At 44.6% G+C, this 23,887-nt stretch overlaps 1 protein-coding gene across 2 annotated transcripts in view; it reads left to right on the top strand.

The window, feature by feature from the left end:
- Window positions 1-23,887, top strand: part of TLCD4 (TLC domain containing 4) — a 75,155-nt gene that overhangs the window by 11,859 nt on the left and 39,409 nt on the right. For both annotated transcript variants that reach the window (XM_039485062.1, XM_039485061.1), the window contains exons 2-5: window positions 3,226-3,391; window positions 8,705-8,794; window positions 17,719-17,777; window positions 19,058-19,152. In XM_039485062.1, coding sequence (XP_039340996.1) covers window positions 3,237-3,391; window positions 8,705-8,794; window positions 17,719-17,777; window positions 19,058-19,152 — 399 coding nt within the window. In that variant the 5' untranslated portion in view covers window positions 3,226-3,236. The remainder of the gene's footprint in view (window positions 1-3,225; window positions 3,392-8,704; window positions 8,795-17,718; window positions 17,778-19,057; window positions 19,153-23,887) is intronic.

The following is a 23,887-nucleotide window of genomic DNA, read 5'->3' as shown; positions in this document are numbered from 1 at the left end:
ACACGCTGGCCGACCATCTCAGCAGGTCGTTCCTCTCCCACGAGTGGTCCCTCCGTCCAGATGTCGTCCACACAATCTTCCGGAGGTGGGGGTTTCCCCAGATAGACCTATTCGCCTCCAGGGAGAACAGGAAGTGCCACCTGTTTTGCTCGTACCAGGGTCGCTCGCCAGGCTCCCTGTCGGACGCCTTCCTTTACCCCTGGACGGATCGCCTCCTCTACGCCTTCCCTCCGTTCCTGCTAGTGCACCGAGTGCTACTGAAGCTTCGGAGGGACAGAGCCCACGTCATACTCGTAGCTCCGGCCTGGCCGAGGCAGCACTGGTACACCCTGCTGCTCGAGCTCTCCGTTCGGGATCCCATCCCCCTTCCGTTATGGCCGGACCTCATCACCCAGGACTTAGGCAGACTCCGCCATCCGAACCTGAAGTCCCTCCATCTTACAGCTTGGTACCTGAGTGGTTGACCCACGCAGAGAGGGACTGTTCGGCGGCAGTACAGCAAGTCCTGCTAGAGAGCAGAAAGCCTTCCACTCGCTCCACCTACCTTGCGAAATGGAAGCGATTCGCACTCTGGTGTGATCAACGAGGACTCAATCCATTCGTAGTCCCTGTCCCTACCATCCTCGACTACCTCTGGTACCTTAAGGAGCAAGGTCTTGCGGTCTCCTCCTTGAGAGTACACCTGGCAGCAGTGTCCGCTTTTCGTCCATCTATGGGAGGTCGGTCCATCTTCTCCAACCAGATGGTTTCCCGCTTCCTTAAAGGCCTGGACCACCTGTACCCGCCGGTGCGGCGTCCTGCCCCGACCTGGGATTTGAACCTCGTTCTGGCCAAGCTTATGGGACCGCCCTTCGAGCCTCTAGCCACGTGCTCTCTGCTCTACCTCTCCTGGAAGACGGCCTTCCTCGTCGCAATTACATCAGCGAGACAAGTCTCTGAGCTCCGTGCTCTAACGGTTGGGCCACCATACACCATCTTCCACGGAGACAAGGTGCAGCTTCGACCACACCCGGCCTTCCTCCCCAAGGTGGTGTCAGCCTTCCACCTCAACCAGGAGATCTTCCTCCCGGTCTTCTTCCCGAAGCCGCACGCCTCCCCTCGGGAGCAACAGCTTCACACCCTGGACGTCCGCAGGGCCCTTGCCTTTTACATTGAGCGGACGAAGCCCTTCCGGCGTTCGACCCAGCTGTTTGTGGCAGTCGCCGACCGCATGAAGGATGAGTCGGTCTCCTCCCAGCGGATTTCCTCCTGGGTAACGGCATGTATTCGGACATGCTACGAGCTTGCTCACGTGCCACCATGCCGCCTCACTGCTCACTCAACGAGAGCGCACGCCTCGTCGGCCGCCTTCCTGGCCCATGTTCCCATCCAGGACATCTGTAGAGCGGCCACCTGGTCTTCTGTCCACACCTTCGCCTCCCATTACGCGTTGGTGCAGCAATCAAGAGACGATGCAGCCTTTGGCTCCGCAGTCTTACACTCTGCCACGTCTCACTCCGACCCCACCGCCTAGGTAAGGCTTGGGAATCACCTAACTGGAATGCATAGGAGCAATCACTCGAAGAAGAAAAGACGGTTACTCACCGTAGTAACTGTTGTTCTTGGAGATGTGTTGCTCCTATCCATTCCAGACCCGCCCTCCTTCCCCACTGTCGGAGTAGCCGGCAAGAAGGAACTGAGGAGCGGACGGGCCGGCTGGGGTATATAACAGGCGCCATAGCGGCGCCACTCCAGGGGGCGCCCAGCCGGCCCGCCGGAGTTGCTAGGGTAAAAATGTTCCAGAGAGCCGTGCACGCGCGGCGCGCACACCTAACTGGAATGGATAGGAGCAACACATCTCGAAGAACAACAGTTACTACGGTGAGTAACCGTCTTTTACTATGAGTTATCCTGTCTTTTTTTTTGTTTAGCTTCTCTTGCGAAAGGGTTGGATTATTTTTGGGATACAGGAAGATAACTGTTTTGTTTTTTTTATTCTATGTGGTGTATGGGAATTTAGTTTTGCAAATCCCTCTAACTTCTATTGAAGTGAAATGGTTAAATCCCTGAGAATGGTGCTGAAATTCTTTCCATAAGTCTGAAATAATAGTCCCATAACTCAAGTATCGTGGGTAGCCGTGTTAGTCTGTATCCACAAAAACAACAAGGAGTCTGGTGGCACCTTAAAGACTAACAGATTTATTTGGGCATAAGCTTTCATGGGTAAAAAAACTCACTTCTACTCCTATTTCCATAACTGGAGCCTTTGTCTGCCATGTCTGTCTAGAACAGGGGTGGGCAATCTTTTTGGCCTGAGCACCGCCTCTGGGTATGGAAATTGTATGGTGAGCCATGAATGCGCATGGAATTTGGGGTTGGGGTGTGGGAGGGGATGAGGGCTCTGGCTGTGGGTGCGGGCTCTGGGGTGGAGCCAGAAATGAGGAGTTCAGGCTGCAGGAGGGGACTCTGGGCTGGGGGTTGGGGTGCAGAGGGGGAGTGCAGCTCTGGGGTGGGGCTGGGGATGAGGGTTAGGGGTGCAGGAGAGTGCTCGAGGCTGGGACCAGGGGGTTCAGAGGGTGAAAGGGGGATCAGGGCTGGTGCAGGGGGTTGGGGCACAGGAGGGGGTCAGGCTCTGGTTGGCCCTTACCTCAAGCAGCTCCTGGAAGCAGTTCCCGGCAAATGGGAGCTGTGGAGGCGGTACTTGGGGCGGGGCAGTGTGTGGAGTCCCCTGGCTGCCCCTATGTATAGGAGCTGGAGGAGGTGACATGCTGCTGCTTCCAGGAGCCACAGCAAGTGTGGAGCGGGGCAAGCCCCTGATCCCACTCCTTGACTGGAACGTCGGAGTGGGGCAAGCCCTGGGCCCTGCTCCCTGGCGGGAGCTTGAGTGCTGGATTAAAACGTCTGAAGGGCTGGATGCAGCCCCTGGGCCATGGTTTGCCCACCCCTGATCTAGAAAATATCTAGGAATGTCCAAAAAATTGTTTGCACTTCTTCCTCCCCTCTCCTCCCCTCCCCTCAGGTACAGACTGAACACATTCACTATTTTATAGGGCAACTCAAATGGCTACTTAATATATCACTGTTTTACATCTGAAGGTTATTGTGTTCTGTGTAGCACTACATTTTATTTTTGTTTCTACTTAAATTACTATCTTGGAGGCTGAAAATTCTTTTTGCAGCTACTTAAACAAAATAGTTTAATCAATGTCTGGACTGAGACAGTAATTCTGCCATTCCAATTAACAGGCTGAAGAATAATGGCTACCTTCAACAAACTGATTATTGGCACTGCTGTTACCAGTTTTACCATATTTCAGCTTCTGTTCCATGTTCTAAGTTCTTGGGCATCAACAAGAATAACTCCTGCTTTTAATAATCTCAACCAAAAAAGGAAGATTGAATGGAATTCAAGGTAAAGTGTTTAAAAATAAATACAAATAACGAATCGATTCAGAAATTTAGTAACTTTTAAGCTCCCAAATATATAACAGCTTATAACTGGTGATGTAAAAATTATTAAAATACCCCCATCTCCCAAAACCTACGTGAAGATCTAAGCAAAATTCCCTCCAGTTTACTGTAAATGCTGGATTACATCTAGCTTTGTTAAGGAGTGCAAAGAAGGAATGTGTATGTCGGAGGTCTTCTTTTTTCTTTGAGTAGTGTCCCCTTGGCATGGTGCATCCTGCTGGTCGTCTCAGGAATTAGCTCTTCCAGCCCGGACCACCCTCTGCAGGCCGGTGTCTCGCCTGCCCCCGGCCCCCATATCCCTCCCGGACCCCGGTGCCCTTGTATACCAGGGTTCTGCCCCCAGCACTAACCCCTCCGTCTCTGGGCCTCCCCTTCCAGGGGAACCCTCAACACCCTATCCCCACCTTGTCTCAGTGGCTACTGCCAGTCATCATCTAGCCCCCACTCCCTGGGGCAGACTGCAGTCTATAAACCACTCATCATCAGCAAGGGGGGGTTGGACCAACTGTCTCTACCTATTCCTGGGCTGCCCCTCTGTAGCCCTAGAACCCTTGTGGGCCCTTAACTCAGGCTGCAGCCTGGGGCTAGCTGCCCTTCCCCAGCACTGCTCCAGCCAAGGTACTCTTGTCAGCTTCCCAGGCAGCCAGGTCCTTCTCTCTCTAAGGAGCTAGAGAGAGTGTGTATCTAGAGTTCCTGGCTCACAGCCCTTTTATAGGGCCAGCTGTGCCCTGACTGGGGCATGGCCTCAGCTGTGCTTATCAGCCTTTCCCCAGCCACAGCCCTCTCCAGGGATGCATTTAACCCCTCCAGGCAGGAGCCGGGTGACCACCCCACTACAGCATGTGTTTTCAATTGGAGATTTCTGCTGGCAGTGTCCATTTGACTTGTGCATTCACCCTACACAGCCTCATGCCCTGCACTGAGGCTACATCCGGCTGGACAGGTGAATCACCCTTAGTTCCTTTTCATCTGCCTCTGCCTGAGGTGCAGCTCTAACGTGTCCACCTTGAGTGTGCCTCACCTATCAAAATGTTATTGTTAGTTTAGCTTAGTATAGCTGTTTAGTTTAGTTTTACATTTTTTTCTCCTTCCCTTTGGAAGGTTTGCTTTCCTGGGGAGGACATGCCCAGCTCTTTTAAATGGTGCCTCACTTGCCGGGAGGCCATCCTGGCTAGCAATGACCACTCCAAGTGTGTTAGCTGCCTGGAAGATTCGCACATCCCACTGGAATGTAACTTCTGTTTAGCCCTTAAATGCAGGGTGAGGAAGAACGGGAAGATCAAGCTGAGGCTTCTGATGGCGTGTTCTCTTTTCTCTGCTTCAGAGGCAGGTCAGGAGACTTCCCCCTCCAGTACATCAATCTCCAGACACATCCAGTGCCCTGTCAACCTCAGTTCATCACTCCCCCCCAAAAGGGAAAGTTTCTGAGACCTCCAGAAGCCCCAGGAAGAGGAACGCCAACTCACCTTGCAGGAACTGTCTTCCTAAAAGACATCAGTCTCCTACTGGGTCAATGGTCTCAGAATTGTCCACCTCTCTACCCAGTACCATTCAGGCTACAGGCTACCCCGGCAGTACCAGTGGAGCCAGGAAACCCCATAGCTCTTCTTAGAACAAACTCATTTCCAAGCAAGCTTTAGTACCATCTGGGCATGTCAGAGATGGCAAGGAGAGACATTCCTCCAGCCGGTATAACTGGACACAACCCTACCTCCAGTACTGCCCCATGACAGGTCCCTTGGTATGCTGTAAGTTGAAGCATCTGCCTCTGTTGGTGCCCTTGTTGGAGCAATCCAAACCTTTGGTACTGTCCACTTAGAGAGAGATCATCACATTGATACCAATGCTTTATTTGGTACCTCAAGAAGTTAGGTACTTGAAGGACTTGACTGTAGCAGAGGAATAGGAATCACTGCTGATCATGGGCACCAAATGCCTCTTGGCACTGAGACCTACTCGGTCACCGGACATTCATGTGTCACCAGTACTGCCTGACTCCTTGCACTGCTTTCAGCTGGGGCTCTTCCTCCTCATAGATCAATGGAAGATAAAGGGGACCTCCAATTAGTCCATTCAGCCTCTCATATTTCAGTGTAGGGCTCTCCCACCCACCTTTATAGGAACCCATTCTATGTTAGTCATAGAGACAAGGAGGAAGCCTGGGGAGGTCACCACAAATGGTGGGAACAATCCTGGATGCCACCTCCTCTCCCATATGGAGCCCCACTATGGCCATACTGGGATCCCTGGGCTGCCTGAAAACAGAAATTTTCTGGGGCTCTGTGCCTAGCCCACCGGGATGATAGGGAAATACAATCTTTACCACCTCAAACCATTCCCTGGCAGGAAAAGACATAACACAAAGCTAGGACAGATAAGGAGACCACCCCTCAAACTACCATTTCCTTGTAGATAAGAACGGCCATACTGGGTCAGACCAAAGGTCCATCTAGTCCAGTATCCTGTCTTCCAACAGCGGCCAATGCCAGGTGCCCCAGAGGGAATGAACAGAACAGGTAGTCATCAAGTGATCCATCCCCTGTCACCCATTCCCAGCTTCTGGCAAACAGAGGTAAGGGATGTCATCCCTGTCCATCCTGGCTAATAGCCATTGATGGACCTATTGTCCATTAATTTATTTAGTTCTTTCTTTTAACACTGTTATAGTCTTGGCCTTCACAAAATTCTCTGGCAAGGAGTTCCACACGTTGACTGTGTGTTGTGTGAAGAAATATTTCCTTTTGTTTATTCTGAACCTGCTGCCTATTAATTTCATTTGGTGACCTCTAGTTCTTGTATAATGAGAAGAGTAAATAACACTTCCTTATTTATTTTCTCCACACCAATCAGGATTTTATAGATCTCTATCATATCCCCCTTTAGTCGGCTCTTTCCAAGCTGAAAAGTCCCAGTCTTATTAATCTCTTCTCACATGGAAGCTGTCCCATAATCCTAATTATTTTTGTTGTCCTTTTTCTGAATCTTTTCTAATTCCAATATACATCTCTACCTCGCTATAACTGTCCTTGGGAGCCAAAAAGTCTTACAGCATGACATGTAATTTTGAAATGTCATGTTTGAAATATTTAGGTTATAGTAAACACAATTTTTGTACCTTGTCTTTTCCTTTTGCACTAAAATTAAAAAAGGTAGGAGTGAGTATTAATTTCAGAGACGATGGTATCCCCTGTGTCTGACTGCAGTGTTTTAAATCCACAATTGGGTGCACACTTCACAAATTTTGGATCTATGCATCCCTTATTATGCTGCCTTCTATGGAATACACCTCTACCCCGATATAACGTGACCCGATATAACGTGGGTTCGCATACAACGCGGTTAAGCTCTGACATGCTGCTCTGAGCAGCATGTTAAGAGTGCTGGGCAAGGGCCGAGGGGTTGGATAAGGGGCAGAGGGTCTCAGGGGGAGCCAGGGGCTCCCCCCCCCCGAGTCTGGGAGGCAGAGCTGTGGGGGGCACTTTTGGGGGCCCCGCAGTCCCAGAGTGGCCCAGGGGATTAGTAGGGGGCTGGGAGCAGCCCGCTCCACTTCCCTCACCTCGGCCCCAGCCGTGTCGCTCGGGGGAGAGGGCTTGGGGAAAGGGATTCCCCTCCCCCCCGCACTCACTGGCAGCGGCGAAAGTGGAGCAGCCTGGCCCCAGGTCGCTCCACTCCGCCAACTCCCAGCCGCAGCGCTCTGCTTCCCGCTGCAGGTGAGTGCGGGACCTTTCCTCAACCCCCCAGTGACACGGCTGGGGCTGGGGCAAGGAAAGCAGAGTGGGCTGGGGCTGTGTCGCTCCGCTCCGCTTGTGGAGGGTGTCCTTTCCCCAACCTCCCCGCACTCACCGGCGGCGGGAAGTGGAGCGCTGCGGCTGAGAGCTGGTGGAGTAGAGCAGGCTGGGGCCGTGTCGCTCCACTTCCTGCCACCGGTGAGTGCGGGGGCATCCTTTCCCCAACCTCCCCGCACTCACCAGCGGCGGGAAGCGGAGCAGCCCGACCCCAGCCCGCTCTACTCTGCCAGCTCCCAGCTGCAGCGCTCCACTTCCCGCCGCAGGTGAGAATGAGGGGCGTCCTTTCCTCAACCTCCCTGCATTCACCGGCAGTGGGAAGCGGAGTGCCACGGCTGGGAGGTGGCGGAGTGGAGCGGGCTGAGGCCGCGTTGCTCCACTTCCCGCTGCTGCTGGTGAGTGCCTGGTGAGTGGATAGGGGTTGGAGCAGTCAGGGGACAGGGAGGTTGGGTAGGGGGTGGGGTCCTGGGGGTGACTAGGGACGGGAGTTTCTGGAGGGGGCGCTCAGGGAACAAGGAACAGGGGAGCCAAAGCAAGTTCGATATAACACGGTCTCATCTCTAACGCGATGAGCTTTTTTGTCTCCTGAGGACCACATTATAGGGATAGAGGTGTATATCCAACTTGAAATTTGCAGGCATTTGGCCTAGCATAGATGTTGCCAGACCCCCTTCCAAAGCCATCTTTAATGCAGGGGAGGGAATATGTTGAGTTTAGGAATTGTGCTGAAGATGAAGCTGTGTGTCAAAATAAGCATTATCATATATACTATAGCTTCTACTCCCTCAGCAAACTTATGATGCTCATATTTGTGTATTGCAGTCTTGCAATTGCAGTCTTGTACTATTCAATTTTGTTCTGAGAGACCAAGAAGCTGGGTCATATGCACAAGACTGTCCTTCTCTGAAGCTGTCAGTGCTAGAGTTTCTGTTTAATCTATGGCCTTCCCCACCCACCTAAAAAAACAAGAACAGAAAAGCATTCCAGCTGTTAAATTTGGTGTTTACAAACAGAAATCTGCTAACATAGCATATTATAGTACCAGTTTGAATTCAGTATAAAGTACAAGAAGTCTCCTTTTGGTTTGTTTAACAAGTTGATTACTGCTGGAAGAATGAATTTAAAGAGCTTAGTCATGAGTTTGCTTTTTCAGATAAGTGTCAGTAAATGGGACAGCTATCAAGGTATGTTAATTTTATGTTTTAACTACTTTGTCATTATAAAAAAAAAGAAGCACTGATTGTACCAAAAATATTTTCCTCCTTCCCTATGTATACTTTTGCTGTCTATATTAAAAACAAGTAATTCCATGAGCTGATAGATATAATATAAAAATGAAATGTCTTTATAGTACAATCATTCAGAACTTCCTTGGAAATATACCATCTTGCACTTAAGATGGTATATTCTAAATTGTGGTATCAGTCAGAATGGTCATCACAAATGTAATATATATGTCTTTTTTTCAGGACAGTATCCACATTCCATGCCTTGGTGGTTGGTGCTTTTTGTGTATATATCTTGTTGTATGATGAAGCTGTTAATGCTGACCATGTCTGGTAAGGCAAGTTATATCAAACTGACTTTAAGAATATGACTTTTTTCTTTGTTCCCATTTTCCCACATCTTTGTCTTCCAATGTTGCTATCATGTTAAGAGTATTAACTAGCCAAATTATCACTCAGTTTCTCTTAAAATGTGGAGGGTCATTTATATGTCTGTCCTGACTATCTGGTAAAATCCAAATTATTTTGCCAATTAAAATGCCATTATAAGCCTACTGTATAACAGTTTCTACGAAGTAGTATGAACAGTTAGACACACATTTCTCAGGACTGTTAATTGAAATTCAATTTCCAATTTTAATGCACAGTTCTGAAAATACAGCCGTAAACAATCAAAAAGGTGACTGCAGATTTGACATCATTTGTGTTTATTTACTGTTTTGCTTGAAAAGTGAAACAGCGAAGATATAAAAAATTTATTAAAGCTAATGTTAAAAAAATTATATAATACACGGGTTGGGAAAAGAGTTAGTTTTAAAAAGTCATATGATACATAGTGTATATAATCAGCAATAATCCAAATTTAGGTGAATAGATTTAACAATACAATTTAGATATTAGAATCCGAATACTTGGGTACATCACTCATGAAAAGTTGTACAGAGATTTGGTTGTGGAAAGCAAAATATATCAATGAGTGGAGATTGTCCCTTAGTAATTGAGAATTAGGTTGGTTGCACACTCTGAATGTCTGTAGGGGGAAAAAATATGACCAAAAGTTAGATGAGATTTTAAGTGTAAAATGAAGACACTCTATCAGTTTTTCTTTAGCTCCCCACCCCCTCTGAAAAGGTTTTTCTTAATAGTGGTAAAGCAGAGGTTCTCTCTTTAATAAATGCTGCTACTCCTCCTGTCAATGATTTTCAGTAGTTCCTCAGACTAATTAGAAGATCTTCCTGCATTACAACTTAAAAACTCAAAAGAAAATAAGTTTTGGTCCTTGGTGTTTGTCTCCCCCTCCCCCAACAGACTTTTGCAGTATAATACAAGATTTTGTTTGAGTTGATTCATGAGATTGTTAGCAGAAAGTTGAAGCTGTTACCCTTTATTGGGACTGACTTTTTCCTTTCTTTTAAAGCTATGTAAGAAGTACTGTTGATTTTACCTGTATAATTAATTTTTTTAAAAGCTTTAACTCATCTTTCCACCATAACTTTATTTTAAACTGAATCACAACATGGGGATCAGATTAAACTTAAATGAAAAAAATATTTCACCTGGTTTTAAAAGAACAGAACAAAGGTCTGCATTTCATACTGCTCAGTTGTTTACAGATCAGTAATGGAATGCAATATGGTCTGGTGTACTGAACAGGACTGGATGCTATGAAGTTATGAGTTCTAATCACAGCTTTGCCAATGACTTGTGTGGCTTTGGGCATGTTCTTTAATATTGCTGTGTTTGTTTTTCATTGGTAAGAATGGGATAATACTTTCACTATTTCATCACAGGGATATTATTATAATCGTTTAGGGTTCTGTCCTGCAAGATTTTAAGCTCCCTTGATTTCCATTGGTTTCAATGGAAATTGAGAGCATGCAGCACCTTCAAGGAACAAGTCAAAATCTAAATTGCACTTTGAAGATATAAAGTGCTAAGTATTTTTATTTTGCATAAACTGATTATTGGTATTGGCCTGGAGCAGCCATTACAGATAAAATCCTTTGAAACCCAGTGTTCCTGGGCTCCATTGCTTTGTGGGAATGGTGCATGCGCAGTCTGGTCAGCACTAGTAGCTGCGAGAGGCTTGAGCATGCTCTGTGAGGATGAAATCTTCAGAGACTTTTAGCTGTTAAACTCTAGAAAGTCTCTACTGAGTACGTGCAAACTTCAAGTTTTCAAATGCTTGTTATAACTTGGCCAAATACCTCCTCCCCAGCTTCACTTCCCTGCTTCTGCCACATGCCCTCTCAGTGTATAATTGTGGGTGGCTATGTGATAGTGTCCAAATCAACCCTGTCCTTCAGAGTTAGTTGTGCATAAAATCTTAGGTCCAGGGCCTTTAGGGTAGCTTTGTCTGAAATGCTTCTGCATCTATGTGTGGCCCAGCTAGGTGGGTTAACTTTCAGGGTTTTAATGCCTGGATGTGAATCTTAAACTTAATTGTCCCTGGACTGAAGAGTTTAGAATCTAATTTCAGGCATTACACATAATTAAATGTAACAAACAATAGGGATAAGTTGATGGACAAGAGTTATAATGAAACATCAGGTGATTATTCAACTGAGTTGTGTGTACTACGTGATGGTTTAGAAGGTTCCATAGTAGTAGTTTTTCCTTTCTTCTTAATACAAATTGTGACTTTATAGACTACTTAGGTATTGTTTTTAAAGTCATAAAAAGGAGGGAGAAGCCAGAGGTTATGAGAATAGGAGAGAGAAATTGGTGGGAAGAGGAAGGTCTTCAGCTCATAAGTAAATCACTAACTGACAGGAATCATATGAAACTTCACCAAATAAGCAGGCTATTCTATAACTGTCCACTATGGAAATTTGTGAACCTTCCTTTGAAGTATGATATTAGAATAGAAAGACCACTGGTCTGATGTGATATGGCAATTTTGTGTTTCTGTGAAGGAAAAGGAAGAACTGCAGCTCAGTCTAGGCAGCTCCAGGCAGGTTGAGATGGTGGTCTTTTACTGGTTATATCTGCACTTGCATATTGCTGCCTGATTCAGTAGCTATATAAACCTCCTTGGCAATATGTGAATCTTCCCCTACTGATTTCTCAGGGAAATAGCTTGTCCTTTTTGCTAAACCAAATCATTGTCAGTCTTAGAAACTTCTTTGGATCTGAAATCAGGCTACAAACGGCCAGATACCTTTCCTTAACCTTCCTGTCCTAGGAGATGGGTCAGCAAACCCCAAAAGCATTAGTGAGACTGTAGATTCCAACCTTTCAGACTGTGAGATCACCCTTCCTCACCCAGGAATTATGATAGGGAATTGCCTGCCAGTTACTAGCAGGACTGGGAGTGACAACCTTCAACATCGCATCCATATTTGGCTGCCTCTAGGTATTACCCTGAATTTAAAAGGGTTGAAGAAAGGCAGCCGCAAAGAGAACCTTTTCCCAGAAGGCTCCAAGGGAAATGTCCTGTACCTCAGTGGTTCTCAAAGCTGGTCCACCGCTTGTTCAGGGAAAGCCCCTGCAGGGCCGATTTTTTTTTTTTTTTTTTTTTTTACCTGCTGTGTCCACAGGTTTGGCCGATCGCAGCTCTCACTGGCCCCGGTTCACCGCTCCAGGACAATGGGGGCTGTGGGAAGCGGCACGGGCCAAGGGATGTGAGGAACCCCTAACCCTCTCACCCACCTTGCCTCAGAGGCTACTGCCAGTCGTCATCTAGCCCCTGCTCACTGGGGCAAACTTCAGTCTATCATGGCCACTCATCATCGGCATGGGGGTTTGGAGCAGCCTCTGCCTAACCCCAGACTGCACCTTTCCAGCCCCAGTATCTTCTTTAGGCCTTTAGCAAGGCCTGCAGCCTGGGGATTTGCCAGGCTGGAGCTCCCCAGCTCCTCTTGCCTTTCCCCAGCCCTGATCTACTCCCAGTACCCTAAGCTCCCAGGCAGCCAGGTCCTTCTCTCTCCACAGCTAGAGAGAGACTGACTTAGCTCCTAGCTCACAGCCCTTTTATAGGGCCAGCTGTGGCTGCTTCCCCAGTAAGCCTAGCCTTTTCTTTCAGGAGCAGGGTAACCTCCCTGCTACAAGGCCCAACTTAAATGTATACCCCAAATTAAAAAATACAGTAAAAGTACTAAAAAAGGGCCACTGTAGCTTAACAACCATGTAAAAGAAGCAGTGAGAGATAAAAAGGCATCTTTTAAAAAGTGGAAGTCAAATCCTAGTGAGGTAAATAGAAAGGAGCATAAACACTGCCAAATTAAGTGTAAAAATGTAATAAGAAAAGCCAAAAAGGAGTTTGAAGAACAAACAGCTAGCCAAAAACTCAAAAGGTAATAACAAAATGTTTAATTACATCAGAAACAGGAAGCCTGCTAAACAACCAGTGTGGCCCCTGGACGATTGAGATAAAAAAGGAGCACTTAAAGATGATAAAGTCATTGCAGAGAAACTACATTAATTCTTTGCTTCAGTCTTCACGGCTGAGGATATTAGGGAGATTCCCAAACCCGAGCCGTCCTTTGTAGGTGACAGATCTGAGGAATTGTCACAGACTGAAGTGTCTTTAGAGGAGGTTTTAGAATTAATTGATAAACTTAACTGTAACAAGTCACCAGGACCAGATGGTATTCACCCAAGAGTTCTGAAAGAACTCAAATGTGAAATTGCAGAACTATTAACTATGGTTTGTAACCTGTCCTTTAAGTCAGCTTCTGTACCCAATGACTGGAAGATAGCTAATGTAACGCCAATATTTAAAAAGGGCTCTAGAGGTGATCCTGGCAATTACAGACTGGTAAGTCTAAAGTCAGTACCAGGCAAATTAGTTGAAACAACAGTAAATAATAAAATTGTCAGACACATAGAAGAACATAACTTGTTGGGCAAAAGTCAACATGGTTTCTGTAAAGGGAAATCATGTCTGACTAATCTATTAGAGTTCTTTGAAGGGGTCAACAAACATGTGGACAAGGGGAATCCAGTGTATTTAGGTTTCCAGAAATCCTTTGACAAGGTTCCTCACCAAAGCCTCTTACGTAAATTAAGTTGTCATGGGATAAGAGGGAAGATCCTTTCATGGATTGAGAACTGGTTAAAAGACAGGGAACAAAGGGTAGGAATAAATGGTAAATTTTCAGAATGGAGAATGGAGAGGGGTAACTAGTGGTGTTCCCCAAGGGTCAGTCCTAGGACCAATCATATTCAACTTATTCATAAATTATCTGGAGAAAGGGAGAGAGGTGGCAAAGTTTGCAGATGATACTAAACTGCTCAAGATAGTTAAGACCAAAACAGACCGTGAAGAACTTCAAAAAGATCTCACAAAACTAAGTGATTGGGCAACAAAATGGCAAATGAAATTTAAGGGGGATAAATGTAAAGTAATGCACACTGGAAAAAATAACCCCAACTATATATAGAATATGATGGGGGCTAATTTAGCTACAACTAATCGGAAAGAGATCTTGGAGTTATCATGGATAGTTCTCTGAAGATGTCCACACAGTGTGCAGCAGTGGTCAAAAAAGCAAACAGGATGTTAGGAATCATTAAAAAAGGGATAGAGAATAAGATACTCTCCATCTTATTGCCCTTATATAAATCCATGGTATGCCCACATCTTGAATACTGTGTACAGATGTGGTCTCCTCATCTCAGAAAAGATATACTGGCATTAGAAAAGGTTCAAAGAAGAGCAACTAAAAGGATTAGGAGTTTGGAATGGGTCCCATATGAGGAGAGATTAAAGAGGCTAGGACTTTTCAGCTTGGAAAAGAGGAGACTAAGGGGAGATATGATAGAGGTTTATAAAATCATGAGTGGTGGGGAGAAAGTGAATAAGTAAAAGTTATTTACTGGTTCCCATAATGTAAGAACTAGGGGCCACCAAATGAAATTAATGGGCAGCAGGTTTAAAACAAATAAAAGAAAGTTCTTCTTCATACAGCGCACAGTCAACCTGTGGAACTCCTTGTCTGAGGAGGTTGTGAAGGCTAGTGCTATAACAGGGTTTAAAAGAGAACTAGACAAATTCATGGAGATTAAGTCCATTAATGGCTATTAGCCAGGATGGGTAAGGAATGATGTCCCTAGCCTCTGTTTTTCAGAGGGTGGAGATGGATGGCAGGAAAGAGATCACTTGATCGCTACCTGTTAGGTTCATTCCCTCTGAGGCACCTGGCATTGGCCACTGTTGGCAGACAGGATACAGATGGACCTTTGGTCCAACCGAGTGTGGCCATTCTTATGTTCTTATGTACTGGAGTTTTGAGAGAAGAGCCATGCTAGTGTGCTTTTATGGATTCTATAAAAAAATCAAATAAATATGAAGCTAAACGACCATCACTAATTTACTTCTAATTTCCCTAATTAAATGTAAAACAATGCAATGATCAAATCAAGGTTACTATCAAAATTCTATCAAAATTGAATCATTAGATCAATGATTCAGTTTATCTGGCTTGTCAATTACTACAATGAGTAATTAAATCAACTTGTAAGGTTAACACAAGAATTACTTTAATAATTCACTGAAAAATTAAGAAGAAATGCCTTTCCTTTAACCTGACCAAGTGAGCTAAGAGGCTACTAAAATCAGAAACTGACTACTGCCTTTACTTTAAGGAAGTACAACAGAGGAGAGTTTTTTTTGTCCCAGAAGAAAGGTACTTGGAAATACTACACGAGAACCCACGCCAAACAGTGATGGTCTTCCTCAAGCTGATGAGCCTTATGAATTCTGAAACATGTGTAACTCTATATGCAGCTCTGAAACATGTGTAACTCTATATGCAGCTCTAAAGATAAGACCTCTGCAGTATTAGTTAGCAAGACTGTATGTCAATGAAATGACCTGCCGAATGTTCCTGTCCTTCATATGGTGGACTTAACATCACACTGTCTTAAAAAAAGTTGTATTCTACTCCCCAGCTCAGTCAGCTGTAGTCACCTCTGACCTTCCAAATTGCAGGAGGTCTCTTTACAAGAATTTGACAATTCACAGTATCTGGAATTTTTGAGAGAAAAATTTCCAAACCAAAATACAAGAATTAAGAGTGAAAGAACTTTGAAAGCCTGATATTTCTCCCTTGTCTACCAGGCAGAGTATTTCAAATAATTACTGACATTACAGCAATGTTTTACATGAATAAGCAGAGGGAGCATGTTCCAACTAGCTGTGCAAAGAGGCTGAAGCTTTGTGGGAATGGTGCATGGCACACCAAATTTATCATATAGCTCCTCGCTTTGCAGACAAGGACAACATACTGTCAGATTAGTTGAGCAGAGACTTTCATGATCAGCACAGGTGGTCACTCGGGAAATCTATAGAGAATGACATGCCTTCCCTGTGGTAGTGCCTGAAGATGGACCTATTTTCAATAAGACGTAACTCCAAATGTCCGAGGTATTGCTCTAGAGCAGGAGTGGACAACCAGTCCATCTCTGATGCATTTCTTGTAGACTAGGGAGTAGGTTTCCTCCTCTGTGTCCCCTCTGCCCCAAATTCTTCTAATTCAGAGTTCTCATAAATATTTGAACAAGAGAAAGCTAAAGTTACTTTGGCCTGCGTGAGACAATAGTGGTTGTGGGATATACTGCAACTATCATAAACAGTTTATCTGTCTTCAGCCTACGGGCCCAGCAGAGAGGTCAGATTTGCCATCCAGGCCTCCATTTGGCAGAATAGTATTCCAACAGATGCAGAATAGTTCTGTTCTGAGTAAAAAGCACAGGAATTCAGTTAAACTCCAGGAAGCATCAACTTTTACAATCGTAAGTGGAAAAGGTTATCTTTGCTGGCAACTAACAATAAACCTAGGTTCAGTTCCTATTCAATCCATATGGGAGTATCTCATTAATCTGAAATGCTTGGGACTCTCCATATCATTGGTAAAAGTACATCTCGCAGCCATGTCTACTCACTATAGCTTAGTTGAACAAAATACTGTATTTAGTCATGATATATTAAAAGGATTCTGAAGGGTTTAATGAACATCTGTCATCTCCATCAATCCATAAACTTGCCAGTATTTTTTCCAAGGCTACATTCTTAGCTTTCTCTAGGTAAGCGCCATACCTCGGATGCTAACAGAACATTAGCCTTCTATATGAATGGCAGAAAATTGCCTAGACTGTTTGTCTCTTATGGGAAAAGAGTAAAGCCTGGGCAGTCACATCCCAACACCTTTCTACATGGGTTGGACTCTGTATTGAAGAGTGTGTTAAATACACCTTTTCCAAAAGAGCTTAGAGTGCACTCTGTGAGAACAAAGCTGCATCTGTACAGCTTTTACTTAGTCTCAATTCATACTTCATAAAACATTCCTTTCAAATGGCATCTAGATCAATTTGGTAAAGCAATGTTACAATCTCTTTTTAATGAGACCTCCTTGTATCACTGTACAGAGTGAAGAATACTGCTTGCCAAACTCCTAAGAGTAGGAATGTGCAGAGGCCACTCAAAGAAAAAATGAAGGTTATTCACCTGTAACCAGAGCTCTTGGAGTTGGATTCTGCATAATGACACTTGCTTCCCACCTTTCCCTCTTTCTCTGAGTCCTAATTACAACTTTGGACTTGAGGTGGTAGAAAGAACTGAGGTGGTTAGCACACCACATATGCTTTTATGGCTTTGCTCTTTGAGGAGCCATGAGGAGAGGTGCAGGGGGCACAAGAGTGCACCGGCGGGCACTGCTGTTAGAAGATTCCATCAGTCCAAGCTACAATTTTAGCACATCCCAAGAGTAAGAATGTGCTGAGGTCCTCTTAAATTGCTTGGTTACAGAAGAGTAATTTTCATTTCCCCCTGCACTCTAGCTGTCAACACGGTATCTCATGATTGTGATTTAAAAAAAACTTTCTCACTCAACTGGTACTTATCATCCCAAATTAAGTTTTTAAAAATTAGGGCAGGATGGGAGACATAAACGGGCGTGTTTAATAATGTCAGCAAAGGTGCTGACAAGCACTCTGTATTAGCTGACACTTATTATGCCTCAGTATGCCAGGGGACTTGCTGAGTTTCAGCTCCATTCCCTTGCCAGCTGCTCAAGGCATGAGGTGATCCTTGCTGCTGGTCTCCCTGGGGCAGCAGATGTGTTCTGTCTTTGGAATCAGTCTTCCTAATTAGCAACTTCTCCTCTCCCCCACCCAAATTCCCATGATGCTACATGGCTGGGTCAAGCATGAGTGGCCCAGCAAGAGGGGAATGGTTTGTGATGTTTGTATGTCCTATGCAAATTTAACTTTTTATTATAAAGGCTGGAACTGTACATCATTTTTTATGTTTACAGGGGTGACCCTTCAATTGTGAAACTGAATATTGCTATTACCACAGGCTACCTCATTTCTGGTAATTATACGTTGTCTATATCATAGATACATCTAAATTTTATTCTGAGGATGTGATGAGCTTCTATAAACAATATAGGGTCCAGTGTAGCTTTTGAAGCTACTGCTGTGTTTGTGGGTTGTGGTACAATGCCTGGAGGCAACCTGCTAGTGGGGAGAGAGATGGAAATACTGCCTTAGTGAGTGCTGAAGGAACACCCAACAATAGTGTGGCTACTACTGCATGCTTTAAGATGGTCCAGTGAACACCCTTAAATCCTGGCTCTGGTCCTCCAGCCAATTCAGAAGGGGTGGGAGTTGTGACCCCAACCCCTTTTGGGATGTCTACTGCTGCTGGCAGCAGTAATGTCCTCACTCTCCCCTGTGCCCATAGAGTGCAAGCGGCAGGTTTTTAGCAATCCCAACAAAGCTGGGGGAAACAGCTCCATACTTACTCCTCTCCCCATTGTCCTTGTCTTCCTACACATTTTAAGCCAGAGTCTGATCTTATGTGAAAGAGGTTGAAAATATTTTTAATAATTTTATCTGATGTGGCTGTCATCCTTACATACAATTGTGCTCTTTCACTCAATTATTTGTTCTTAATGACAGCCTATGTCAGGTGATTTATCTTCTGTGATCACTGGTGGATTATGAATAAATGAAGCCAACAAATCAAAGGGCTCAACAAATCAAAGAGCTAATGTTTTTAGCGTTAGGGGTCCCTGCCCTGCTGCTCCACCATTCCTATAGTGGACCCAGTCGTATTTTGGCAGTGTCCTCAACCCCCTTTCTCTCTGGGTTTCTTCATACAATTATTGTGGGCTCATGAGTCATCTTCCAGACCTGGACCTAGGACTGTGTGTGTGTGTGTCTGTCTGTCTGTCCCTGGATCTATCCTTGCTCACAGTGTACCTCCTGCTAAAGCTGTGGCCAGGCAGCTCCCTTCGTGGAGAAAATATAAAGATTTATGAACATTTTTGGAAGAGCTAAAATATTTTAACCAGTGCTTAGGCCTAATTTTTCCTTTCACATTAAATGTCCATCTGAGGAGCAGGGATTGGGGGAAGGGATACAGAAGTCTTGAGCTTAGAAATGCTCAATTCAAAGACAATTCAGATTTTTTTTCTTTTTGTGGGTTGAGTTGGACACCATTTGCCATTAAAAATATATGCATAGCTCAGATAACCAAAAAGGTTTTTCCTTTTAGATTGCAGTAATACTGAAAGCTTTTAAAGAGAAATATTATAGTCCTTAGGTAGCTTACGTTGTAATAATTTAATGGGTTTTTTTCTCTTACAGATTTGTTTCTTATTACTTACTACTGGAAGGCAATTGGTGATAAATTTTTTGTAATTCATCATTTGGCAGCTCTGTATGCCTACTACTTTGTACTGGTGAGTGCCATATTTTCCAGTATCCTAACAAGCAGACAAGATTGGGAATAGTGTCTAAGGGTGAACATCACTGCTCTGAATTTATGCAGTTTGTAGTATCTCAACAGTGTTGTTCCAAGAAAGTCCAGTTTTTTTATTTCTACATACAAGTAAGGGTATGTCTACACTGCAGCTGGGAATGTGCTTCCCAGCCTGGCTGGACATACATGCGCTAGCTTAGCTATACTTGAGCTAGCATATTAAAATAGCAGGGTGTCTGTGGTGGCTTGGGCTAGGCATCCAAGTACAAACCTGCCTGACCCTTTTCCTGATGGGTACGGACTTGTGTGGCTAGCCCGTGCTGCTGTGGAAACACAAATATTTTTATGGAAACTAGCCTGAGCAGAGCTAGTGTTTGTCTATCCACACTGGGAAGTACACTCCCAGCAGCTGCATAGGCAGTCCTAAATACACACAGGCACATTTACTTTAAGACCTTAAATCCCACATATATTAACAAGGGCATAATCGTCTGAAATCCTAAAATCCATTAATCAGACTTTCACTGGTGGCTTGTGCATTCATGTCCAGAATTCTATTACACCTCTACCCTGATATAACGCAACCCGATATAACTCGAATTTGGATATAATGTGGTAAAGCAGTGCTCTGGGGGAGTCAGGGCTGTGCACTCCGGCGGATCAAAGCAAGTTTGATATAACGCGGTTTCACCTATAACGCAGTAAGATTTTTTGGCTCCCGAGGACAGCGTTATATTGGAGTAGAGCTGTATATGTGTCTCTTCATCTCTAAACAGTAAATCAAACAGCATGGATTTAGCTAAACTGTGAAACTGGGAAGTAATGAGAGTGCCTCTAAAACTCCAAAGCTGATGGACTCTAATGCTGGCTTCAGTAGCTCAAGGAGGTTGATCCTAGTTTGGCTTCTGAAATAGGGTTTATTATGTGAGTTGTTTAAAAGTCAATAGACTAATATTAGAGATGTTTTGAGCTACATAATGGTAGCATACATTGTTCTGGTGATGTTTTTCTATCCATATTTGCAATTTTAGTAAATTAAGTTACAGTGACTCATCCTATAAAGTATTTCTCAGTGTTATTTTTTGGCCACCAGATAAAGGTTTGAGTTAATTGACCCAGTATGTGTTTTAAACTGAACATTTTTTCTCTTTCACAGATTAAATTACTGTATATGCTGTTTAGACTGTTTTTACAAAGTTAAGACTACAGCTTGATTTCTAATGTAAAGATACTTCCTCTATGAGTTTATTGCTTGTCAGTACAAAAACATGCTCAGTGTTAAAATACTGTAGCTTAAGAAGAACATTCCAATATCTCTCACCCTCCCACTCCCAAAACTCAAATGTCTTCAGTTTAAAATGTGACACTTAGGTGACTTAAACAAAACCATTAGAATTTACCTTGACAAAAGGTGTTGTGAGACTTTATTTATAAAAGCACTTTGAAGGTAAGTGCTCTGTCACTGATAATCAGTCAGAGACTAATACATTTATTTGGGCATAAGGTAGTCTCTAAGGCCTGGTCTACACTATGCGTTTAAACCGGTTTAAAGAGCGTAAAACCGATTTAACGCCACACCCGTCCACACTAAGAGGCCCTTTATATCGATATAAAGGGCTCTTTAAACCGGTTTCTGTACTCCTCCCTAACGAGAGGAGTAGCGCTAGTATCGGAATTACCATATCGGATTAGGGTTAGTGTGGCCGCAGATCGACGGTATTGGCCTCCGGGTGGTATCCCACAGTGCACCACTGACCGCTCTGGACAGCAATCTGAACTCGGATGCAGTGGCCAGGTAGACAGGAAAAGCCCCGCGAACTTTTGAATATTTCCTGTTTACCCAGCATGGAGCTCTGATCAGCACGGGTGGCGATGCAGTCCAAAATTAAAATAAAAAAAGAGCTCCAGCATGGACCATGAGGATGTGATCGCAGTAAGGGCAGGCAAATCTGTTCTATCAGCGCTCCGTTACAGAAGACGAAATTCAAAATCATTTTTAAAAAATCTCCACACAGACGCCATAGCAGGGACTCAGCGCACTGCTGCGTGAAAGCGTAACGGAAAGCCAAAGAATCAAATGGACGCTCATGGAGGGGGGACTGGAGCGGGGACTGGAGGACTCAAGCAATCCCACAGTGCCTGCAGTCTCCGAAAAGCATTTGCATTCTTGGCTGAGCTCCAAATGCTTCTAGGGTCAAACATAGTGTCCGCGGTGGTTCAGGGCATAGCTCGGCAATTTACGCACCCCCCCACCAATCCCCAGAAGTGAAAGGGAAAACAATCCTCTCTTGACTCTTTTACATGTCACCCTATCTTTACTGAATGCTGCAGATAGACATGATGCTGCAGCAGTCAACACCAACATCCTTGCTCCCCCCCCCCCGCCATGGGTGGCTGATGGTACAATATGACTGATATCCATCATCATCATCAGCCTATTGGCACATGGGGCAGTGCAAAAGGACTGGTAACCATGCCGACTAGCATTCAGTGAGGTCTATCATGGGTGCCTGTGTAAAAAGCTCCTGATTTTTCCTGGTAGATGGTGCAGTATGGCTGGTAACCGTCTTCATCATAGCAACAGGGGGCTGAGCTCCATCAGCCCCCACCCTTCATGTGTAAAGAACAGATTCAATTGTCCCTGGACTAGCAGCGGGATGCTGGGCTTCTCTCCTCCACACTGCTTAATGTCCTGTCTGGACTATCATAGCAGCTGGAGGCTGCCTTCCACTCATTTCTCACTAACAAGTCACTGTGTCTTATTCCTGCATTCTTTATTACTTCATCACACAAGTGGGGGGACACTGCTACGGTAGCCCACGAAGGCTGGGGGAAGAACGGAATCAACAGGTGGGGTTGTTGCAGGAGCACCCCCTGTGAATAGCATACAGCTCATAATTTCTGCTGGATCTGACACAGAGCAGCTGTGCTCTCTGGTTCTATGATACAGTGGTTCTCTAGTACACTTGCCCATATTCTAGGCAGGACTGATTCTATTTTTAGATACCAAAAAGGAGGGATTGACTCAAGGAGTCATTCCCAATTTTGGCTTTTGCGCCCCTGGCTGATCTCAGCCAGGGGCACTTATGACAGCAGCAAATGGTGCAGTGCAAAAGGACTGGTAACCATGATCATCTTATTACCAATTTATGGTATGGTAGATGGTACAGTATGGCTGGTAACCATCTCTGCTGTCATGCAAAAGCAAAAGCATGCTGCTGTGTAGCGCTGCTGAATCGCCTCTGTCAGCGGCATCTAGTGCACATATGGTGACAGTCACAAAAGGCAAAACAGGCTCCATGATTGCCATGCTATGGCATCTGCCAGGGCAATCCAGGGAAAAAAGGCGCGAAATGCTTGTCTGCCGTTGCTTTCCCAGAGGAAGGAGTGACTGACGACATTTACCCAGAACCACCCGCGACAATGATTTTTGCCCCATCAGGCACTGGGATCTCAACCCGGAAATTCCAAGGGGCGGGGGAGGCTGCGGGAACTATGGGATAGCTATGGAATAGCTACCCACAGTGCAACGCACCAGAAGTCGATGCTAGCCTCGGACTGTGGACGCACACCACCGATTTAATGTGTTTAGTGTGGCCACGCGCACTCGATTTTATACAGTCTGTTTTGCTAAACCGGTTTATGTAAAATCGGAATAATCCCATAGTGTAGACGTACCCTAAGGTGCCACAAGGACTCCGCGTTATTTTTGCTGATACAGACTAACATGGCTACCACTCTGAAACCTGTCACCATGTTAGGTGACTTAGACTCTGAGTCAGCAAAACACTTAAGCACGTGTTTAACTTTAAACTCATTGGTAGTTGCTTTGATGTGCTTAAGTATCTTGCTGAATCAGGATCTTAATACAATCAGATATTTTTTTTTTAGAATTTTTTTTAAAATCCTTAAGAAACTTTCCATGAATGTCACCAATTAAGACGAATTTTCAAAAGGATTTTTTCTACATATACGGCATAGTTTGCAAAAAAAAGTCTGAATAATTCCAATGACCTAATGACTATTTTGTTAATTGTGTGCTTTTTACAAATTTTTTCAATACATTTTTATGCAGTACTACATAGTGGCTGTGGGAGAGCTAACTTGAGCTATCAACTGATATCTAATACATAAGAGTTTATTTCCTGTTCCTTGGCGGGGAAAGGGTCTGTAATTTAACGTCTTTAGTTTAAACATGTATAATATTTTAAAGATATAGCTGCAGCAAGAATACATGGCTGCTTACATCAACAAAAGCTGCAAAATTCAGAGTGAATGCTGGAAAATCTGCACTTAAACAGCACTATTTATCTAGGTACTGTATTACAGCACATATTGCCTGTAAAAACAACCTACTATTCAAAAGCCTTGTAATAATTTTTATTTCATCTTGCTGTCTGATCTAACACATCCTCCCTTTATAGGAGTTTTGACCCTGACTTCAATGGGATCAGGATCAAGTCCATAGCTGGTAACGCAGAATGTACTACTCATCACTTGCACGCACAAGAGAGGTTTGACTCTGCCAGAAATTATCACTGACAGAGCACTTACCTTCAAAGTGCTTTTATAAATAACAAATTCTCACAACACCTTTTGTCAAGGTAAATTCTAATGGTTTTGTTGTTTAATATGAATGACGATGCTTATATATTTACAGTTCTCCTACCAAATAATAACAGTTTCACTAAAGCTCGCAGTTTGTGTTTAGCATC

Source organism: Mauremys reevesii, linkage group 8 (assembly GCF_016161935.1).
Source record: "Mauremys reevesii isolate NIE-2019 linkage group 8, ASM1616193v1, whole genome shotgun sequence".
NCBI lineage: Eukaryota > Metazoa > Chordata > Testudines > Geoemydidae > Mauremys > Mauremys reevesii.
Note: the sequence above shows the minus strand (reverse complement) of the source record. Positions and strands in the feature narration are given on the sequence as shown.